Raw genomic sequence first — 9,218 nt, 5'->3', positions numbered from 1 at the left:
GTGTGTGTGTGTATGTGTGTGTGTGTGGGAGTTTCTGTGTGTGTGCACTGTACGCTGAGTGGGAGGGTAAGCTGTTCGTTTGTGGGTGGGTTTTGCGGGTGGGGGGGGGGGGGGGGTTTGCCGTAAAAAACCCCAATCATAGCGCAGTGCCCAAGCTCCATGCTGGGACTTCCCCCCCCCCCCCCCCCACCCCCTGTCCTTTAGCCAACCACAGACCTCAGACCCGCTTAGAAGGAAACCTGCTCTGCGAATGGAAACTGTGGCAAGTAAGCCGCATCAGAAACTCAGTATAGAGTTAAAACACTTTTGCCTGCAGTAGGCCGACCTTTTGCTGGTCATGGAGTGGAGCGAGGCTTCATGTCAGATCTCAGACGCAGAACAGGGAATAAATAAAGGTCACAGCGGGGTCACGCCTACTATCATATGATGCTGTTCATGTCAGAACACGCCAGGAGCCACACAGGATGGTTGAGTCATGTCACTGTACGCTGGTCATATGTCTGTGTGTGTGTGTGTGTGTGTGGGTACACTGGTCATCTTTTCGCCTCTGTTTTGCGGTCTATTCTAATAGGTCTGTGGGTGTTCCACACTGTGGGTGTTCTGTTCTTGCTTATAAGTGTGAGAGGATCCATTCCATTCTAGAAAATATATGCCCTCGCGTTCTCTCCCAGCTTGCATCTGGGGTAGTCCCTGTTTCTGTCTGAGAGGGTATTCCAAGTACTAAGAATAGCTCTAACACACATGCAAGACTCTCCTTTTACTCCTCATGATGCCATTTAGTATGACATGCTAATGCAAGCTGTATAAAAAAACATGTGTGTATGAAAAGGTATGTGTGTGTGCAGTGGCGGACCTACCATTAAGGCGAACTAGGCAACTGCCTTAGGCCCTCACCCAGCAGAAAGCCCACGATAAATTGCCCACCCAGGCACTGATGGGACGGCCTAAGTCCATAACCAACCGGCCCTCCCGCAGATATCGTCGGTTGCGACAGTTTTCCTTGCTTAAGCGAATACATTATATACCTGTCATGATAACCAACGGGATTCACTGTCTGCTATTTATACTACTCCTAGTGACCTGTATTCACACTCATGGTTACTATTGTCTTACTATTTTCTAATCTCCTCCGTCAGTCTTACTATGTTTATTTGTTATTAAATGTTAATCACTCTAGCCTAATACTTGCATGTCTCGCTCGTAGACACCTTTAACACCCCTACACACACACACACACACACACACACATAATCACACACCCAGCATGCAACACTACCATTACCACTGATGTTTACACCCCATCGTATGTTCTGTTCTGTTCATTTCTACAACAAAGTTCAAACCAGTGGCGCGATTGTGGCGACGAACTGCTTTCAGGAAAAGGAGATTTTTTTCTCTCTCGGCGTACTAATTAAGATAAATTGACAACAAAACAATTAGGACTTCCTACACCAAATGTATCGATTCAACAGGTTTCTATAAAGGGTGGAACCCTACATCCAAGAATTGGAACGAAAGAAAATCATGGCTAGCACGCTGTGAAGTGGCTAACGCGGTCTGTATTTCTTTATTTGTAGGCTACCGCTGTCACTTTTCATAGGTTGTACAGTGTGAATGTTCGCTTTTTGCCCTAACACTGAGTTATTTTCTTTGTGAAGACTTAGTTAGCTTTTGTAAGACAATACTTTCGAGATCAGTCAATAAATATAGTTGGTTTTGACTTATATGTTGCCCCCTTCTTTACGTTGTTACTGGACATTTATGTGTCCTGTAAAGCTATGTTGCATCATACAACATTTGAGACATGTGGATAATGAAAAAGTGGGATAATTTAATGCGGAGCCAAATCATGTTTGCTTATGAAGGCTCCTGAATGCAACTTTCTTCCATATAACTAGCTACTGTAGCTATGTAGGTAGAGGGGAAATATTTTGATTGTGTGCTGCCATCTACTATACAAAAAGGTATTGCTGTATGAGTTAATCAGCCTACAAAAAAAATGATATTGCTTAATGTAGGTCGCCCTAATCATTATCAAAAAAATTGTGTACTCTTTCTCTGCTGACATTTATTCCTAAAGGCTCTGTAGTTATACATATAGGCCTAACCATCTGATACTAGCCCAGAGTTAAGCATATTCATCTAGCAAACTATAGGCCCTACCTTCCTTGGAGTGTTACAATAGCCAGTATCATTTTATTCAATGTGTCCATCCAGGCAAATTTGTGGATCCAAATGTTATTAAAAAACATATATAATGTTATTTCTTTGTAATCATCCAAAATTATGTTAAGTGTATGGGTATTTTGCATACATTGAGCGGGCAACGCGCCGTATATTAAGTGGGCCGCTCTGACAGACAACTCCCGGGCCACTTTTTCCCCCCAGTCCGCCCCTGCTTTGAGGTGGCCCTTTTTTTTTTGCATTAAAAGGACGGATGAAGAGGGCCCCTGGCTATGTTTTCGCCTTAGGCCCCCAAATGACTAGGTCCGCCACTGTGTGTGTGTGTGTGTTTGATAGGGTTTTCAAAGTAGCCTTTTGACACATGCAAAAGGTAGGACTAGTACTGTATTCCTACACACTTCAGACTGATTCAGAGAAGAGAGTGATATGAAAACAATCTGCCTTGCGAGCAGACTGATAGGATTGACTAGATTGACTAGGATTGACGCAGACCATCCTTGAAGGAAGATTGTGTGCAAGTGGCAATCTAAGCCCTCGCGCGCGTGTGTGTGTGTGTGTGTGTGTGTGTGTGGGTGTGAAGACAGGTACTGTATGTACAATTACTTAAGTGTCATCAAGTGTCAACAGCAACAAATGCACCGAGGGTTAATTTAAAAAAATTTATTTTCAAATTAAACACATTAAATAAATATCAATAAATACCATTGGGACGTATACACTTTCAAATATTTAAATAAAATACATAATTAAAATATATAAATAAAGCACATAATTCAAATATATAAATAAAGCACATAAATCAAATATATAAATAAACATCAATAAAACTACATTCATTACAGCTCAAAATTTGGTCTCTTCTGTTGCCCTTTTAGGATAAGGAATTAGTTGTAGTCTTATGTAGTGATACACAGTGATATTCACGGCACATTCCTAAGGACTAGGCTTTAACCCAGAATTCTTCATACTTTGGTTCCACATGGAATATACTTATACTGTATAGGTATGGTGAACTTAGATATAATCTAAATGTTGATACTCCACAATTGAGAGAACAATGTTTTAACATAAAACAAGCACCTTGTAAAACCCATTAGTACAGTTTGCCGTCCTCACATCCACTCACTCGCTCAAACACACACACTCTCAAAGACGTGTACCTTTAGAGAGCAAACACTCCAAAGAAGGTCTTCCCAGGGTCTCCCTCCACGCTGGGCAGCAGGCTGGTCAGGGTGTGCAGCCGATCGTTCTCCTCCAGGCTGAATATGGCTCCCATGTTGATGGCACTGTACCAGCGCTCCCCGCTGTCCTCCTCGGAAACGAATTGCTTGCAGCCTGAACGTATCGTTTTCAGCAGTGGCCGGTGGTTGTCGAACGCACGGGACGCACGCATGACCGCGTGGCTCAGGTGGAATGTCTCCAGCGGCTGGGCCTGGTCTGGGCCAACCTGGCAGTTGATGCGGAAGGACACCTGGCTGTAGACGAAGTACAGGCCTTTCTTGGGGATGACGATCTCATTCTTGACCAGTTTCAGCCCCCCCTTGGCAAAAGATTGGTCCTGGTCGTCTTTCCATTCCACAGTAGTATTGGAGTAGCTGGAGTTGTAATCTCCTGCAAGAGAGAGAGAGAAAAAGGGGGTAAGAATTAAAGAGAGTGTCTTTTTTTCACTAATTGACTCCAGCCCATATGGAGAAAGTCTGGAAAATGTATATATGTTCAGTTTTTAGAGTGTAGATACAATAAGGATATGTTAAAGTATATAATTATGGCACCCTTCATAAACATGTGTAGTAGTATAGTGTAGTGTAGCCCCGCTGAAGATGTAGTCGTAGGTGTAGTGGTCTTAATACCATCTGACTTTTACAATTCTTCCTGTACTGTGGTCATATTTTCAAAAGTGAGACCAGATTTGGACATGACACCAGAGGTGTTGCCTTGAAACCCTGAGCAGGCAAAACACAGTGCCCAACACAAAATACCTTCTCCAACACATAGCTTAAGCTCTCACCTTCTAAATGAATGGCTGTGCTCCCTTTGTGTTGATCTGAGATTTGTCTCAAAGAGATTCTCATATCTGTGTCACTTTCTTCAGTATTGTCTTGTTTCTGTTTTGATGAAAATGAAGAGATAGAGGGAAGAAGAGATCAATTTAAACATCATGTATGGCCATCTATTAAATTGTAATTAATCCTCAAATATTTTGCCAACTTTACTGTAAGAAACCTGGTATCTTATATATTGTATGATATTGTATCGAACATCATTGTTTCATCATACAACGTTATTTTCTCAGGTATGTGTTTTGGCTCACCTGATTGTGGATAGAGAAGCCGATAGATGCAGCAGCACACAGTCCTATCGCCAGTAGAGCCAAACAAATCTTCCATCCCGTTGATGAGGTGCTCATCTTTCTCAGCCCCTCCACGGGTTCAGTTCCCTCCAGACAAACCTCCAGATCAGCGCTCTTCCAGTCCTGGGCCATTCTTTCACTGCTGTAATTTCTTAGATGAGGCTTGTCAGATAGGTGGGTACTTAATAGTGTGAGTGTCAGAAAGCTCTGAGCAGTTGTGTCTGTCTTCAGCTGTGGCCCGGTGTGTTTTATGTGCTAGCAGAGAGAGAGCAGGAGAGGAGAGTTGCCGGCAGGGGAAACTCCAGTGATGTCACATTGTCAGGGCTTGTGAGTGAGTGAGTGAGGGATTGTGTGTGTGTGTGTGAGTGTGTTGGCGGCACAAGGGGAAACCAAGGTTTTTCACACTGGAGAAAAAAGGTGCTCACACACAAATGCGCGTGCACACACACACACACACACACACACACACACACACACACACACACTAATCAGGATCACACACATCATGAGTTGAACTTCTCTCTTGTCGGTGGACTCTTCCTGAGACGGAAAATATTGGCCTGGTTCCTCTGGGATTTCCTCAGAAAATAAAAGTGTGATTTTGGTTTTTGCTTTAATGGGGTTTTTATCTTTTTCTAGATTGTGGTTTTTCTCTTTCACTTATTTGAGTGAAATGTTTTGCTCCCTTTCAACATCTCAATACACACCCACGAGGGATTTATTACCCACACTCAGGTTGCCTGAGTGATCCCTGAGTGAAGTGTGTATGTGTGTCTGTTTGTTTGTTTGTCGTTCTCTTTATGTGTGTGTGTGTCTTTGTCTGTGTTTGTATGCACGTGTATGCGTCCTTAATGGCAGCTCCGCTGCTTTCCCACTTAAAATCATGTGTAACAAATATGTAATAACAGCAGTGAAAGTCTTTCAGCTAGAAGGGTTGCTATTTACTTCACGTCTGTGTGTGTGTGCGTGCGTGCGTGCGTGCGTGCGTGCATGCGTACATGCATTGCGTGTGTGTGTGTCAGTGTGTGCTAAACATCATGGTGGCTTAGGAATCACTGGTCAGATCAAGAGTTGTAAAGTTACAGTAGCATAAAACTGATTGGATGTTCGGATCAGATGTTCAATTTGAAGTGATACTGTGATCACAATCAACACCTGATCTATTTCCACAGAATCATCTAGTGACACCGCTGTTGCAACCCTTTCCTGTACATTTTATCGAGCACTTCCTTCCTTTTGTCTAAATATAGGTCAGACCAGCCACCTCATAGCCCATTAATCTCTCCTCTCATCTCTTCAAAGTATTGAAGAAAAAATTATGTCAACTAATATAAAAAGATTTGTAATCATTTAATCAGAATCACAGGTTTTGCTTTAATGTGACAGCAACCTTAAATGGAGACTGACTGTACTATAAATAGATCTAATGTCATGACTCAGTGTGTTGTGTCCATTGTGTGAATCAGTGCATTGTGAAACTCAAATACAATGCTCTGACAAGTTTGTACTCATAAATGACGTGTTCCCTGTGAAAACTTTATGGTATTATTCCACACATTAATTCCTTTTTTCAATTATCTTCTTCCTCATTTACGTGGATTTTTTTTTTTTTATTCACACAAACACACACACACACACACACACACACACACAAATACACACGCCACTACTTAAGCTACCCAAACGTCTACAAAGACATTAAATGATGATAGACTTCTAGTCATAACCACTCATCAAACCAATTCTCATACCTGGAGTTGGTTTGCATGCTCTGCAACTGTGCCTGCTCGCCTCTAAGCAGTCAGGATAAGTGCAAAAAGAATACAGCAAATAACTTTCTGCACGGTTCTCAGTACAGAAAACCTAATCTTATGTGAAATGACCATTACACATGACCTAAAAATACATGTGTTTCGGTGGGTTTGGTGGATTGCATTTAGCATACAAATAACTGCTCATGCGCTATAAACTTCCTGTGCATGACTAATATGTGAAGTTCTGCTCCTCTTCCCCTGTGATACGATATAAGGTGTTAACTGCATCCTGTGGTTTAGTGACACTTATATTTACACATACAGTGGGGAAAATAAGTATTTGAACCCCTGGTAATTTCACAAGTTTGGCCACTTGCAAAGAAATGTGTGATCTATAATTGTAATGGTAGGTGTATATTAACAGTTTATTAACAGAGATACAGAATATCAACAAAAAAATCCAGAAAAATGCATTTTATAACATTTATTTGCATTTGATGCAAAAAATAAGTATTTGAACCCCTAGCAAAACTGATTGACAAAAATGACTTAGTACTTGGTGGAATAACCCTTGTTGGCAAGCACAGACGTCGGACGTTTCTTGTAGTTGGTTACCAGGTTTACACACATCTCAGGAGGGATTTTGGTCCACTCCTCTTTGCAGATCCTCTCCAAATCTTTAAGGTTGCGTTTTCAATGGGAGGGAATGAGGGAATGAGGGAATGAGGTTCAAGCCCAATATTCCACGTTACATGGCCCCATCCATAGTCCCCTTGATGCGGTGGAGTCGTCCTGTACCCTTGGCAGAGAAACAGCCCCAAAGCATAATGTTTCCACCTCCATGCTTGATGGTGGGTATGATGTACTCTTGGGGTCATATTCAACATTCTGTCAAACAGGGCAAGTCGAGTTGATGCCTAAGAGCTTGATTTTGGTATCATCTGACCATATTCTGTCTCCCAATCCTCCTTAGAATCATTCAAGTGTGCAATGGCAATCTTCAGATGGCCCTGTACATGCGCTTCCTTGAGCAGGGGGACCTTGCGAGTGCTGCAGTACTTCAAAAAATTACGGCGTGGTGTGTTGCCAATGGTTGTCTTGGTGACTGTGGTCCCAGCTGCCTTGAGATCATTCACAAGCTCCCCCTGTGTAGTTCTGGGGTTATTCTGCACCTTTCGAATGATCACTGATACCGCACGAGGGGATATCTTGCATGGAGCCCCAGACCTAGAGCGATTAACATTTGTTTGGGGTTGCTTCCATTGATGAATAATCGCACCAATAGTTGTCTGCTTCTCACCAAGCTGCTTGCCAATGGTTTTGTAGCCCATTCCAGCCTTGTGCAGGTCTACAATCTTATCTCTGTTGCCTCGGACAACTCTTTGGTCTTGCCCATGGTGGTGAGGCTGAAGGTGTGAAGTATGATTCTTTGGACAGGTTTCTTTTATAAACGTCACCAGTTGAGATCAGGTGTACCTTGTTAGACCTAATGAGGACTAATCTGTGTGCTTCTTGGGCACATAACTGGTCATTGTGAGCCAGAATTCTTGCTGTTTGCTAAGGGGTTCAAATACTTATTTTTTGCATCAAATGCAGTTTTCTGATTTTTTTTGTTGATATTCTGTTTCTCATTGTTAAAATACACCTACCGATACAATTCTAGATCACACATTTCTTTGCAAGTGGCCAAATTTGCAAAATCGGTAGGGGTTCAAATACTTATTTTCCCCACCGTACATATTTAGAAACTTGACTGTGGTACCCAAGTAGGATGTAGTCTTTTATGTTTGTCGAAAACACACTGCAGGCATAAGACATCAATTAAAAAAGGTATTTAAATGATACTGATAAAAACAAAGTATTTGAACAAGGAAAGGTAAGGAAAGCCATTTTGAAAAATGGAAGATTCCAGTGGTGACCCTAATTGGGAGTCACTGGAACATTTGGTGTTGAACATGGATGATGTGGGTAACACTCCTTCTCACTGGGTGTAGAGGAAAAATTACTACAAGCACTGCTGCTGGTACTAGTTACACTACCAATTTCAATTCAATTCATATCAATTTATATCAGCATGTATTAGAATAGTATGAAATAGAAGAGGAGGGAGAGGCTGCTCAGCAAGGTGTATGGGAATTTTTTTTATGTTTAGTTTTGATGCGTTATGTTTAGTTATGGTTGGTTTGACATAGTGCGTGCGGATTGTATTTAGGTTAGAAAGGGTGGCAGGATACACAAAAGTGCCAAACTGGCTGGCGACAGACACAACACGCGTTGCATGCTGTACCTGGGATCCACAAAGCCTTTTTTATGTGTTAAGGTGTGGTGGGTTATATTAAGTAATGTTTTCTGGCTTGGTGCATGGGATTTTTTAATTATACAAGCATAGTAAGAGTGGCAGGATACAATAGCAGTGTACAACTGGCTGGAGAAAGCCGAAACACTTCACATGCAAAACACATGCACTGTCTGTAGCCCACTCCTGCTAAACACAACAACATGGCTAACAAAAGAAGTGAAGAATGTTAAGACAGGTGGCGGGTTTTTGATGCATTATTCATGACTATGGGGATGCACTAAAGGGTGCCTGCATCTTGGATGGAAGCAGGAAGATTAGTAGGAGGGGGGCTCTAATACCACTAATGATAAAAATCACACTTACAACTAAATGTACAAATATACACAACATTTTGGTAATGTCAAGACAACACTGTATATTCTCCAAAATGGTCATGTACTGCATATCCAGTAAAAAAAAAATGAACAATGTTGGCAGATCATGTCTTGCCTAGCTCAGCCAGCCTATAGCTTAGCCTCCTCACTTCCTCAGGCCCGGTCCTGTCCTGCGTGTGTGTGTGTGTGTGTGTGTGTGTGTGTGTGTGCACCCTTGTGTCCTAACACTACTTGTACTCATTTAAAGCTCCTTATGC

General features: G+C 42.1%; 1 protein-coding gene across 1 annotated transcript; it reads right to left on the bottom strand.

Moving 5' to 3' along the window:
- Positions 1–3,346: 3,346 nt before the first annotated feature.
- On the bottom strand, positions 3,347–4,666 carry tnfa (tumor necrosis factor a (TNF superfamily, member 2); the record flags this gene model as incomplete). Its single annotated transcript, XM_080859551.1, has 3 exons — positions 3,347–3,795; positions 4,193–4,289; positions 4,496–4,666. The coding sequence occupies 3 exons, from the start codon at positions 4,664–4,666 to the stop codon at positions 3,347–3,349; spliced, it is 717 nt and encodes a 238-aa protein (XP_080715677.1).
- Between the last annotated feature and the right edge of the window lie 4,552 nt (positions 4,667–9,218).

The sequence above is a fragment of the Sprattus sprattus genome (assembly GCF_963457725.1).
Source record: "Sprattus sprattus genome assembly, chromosome: 20".
Taxonomy (NCBI): domain Eukaryota; kingdom Metazoa; phylum Chordata; class Actinopteri; order Clupeiformes; family Clupeidae; genus Sprattus; species Sprattus sprattus.
This window is presented reverse-complemented; position numbering and strand designations above follow the sequence as displayed.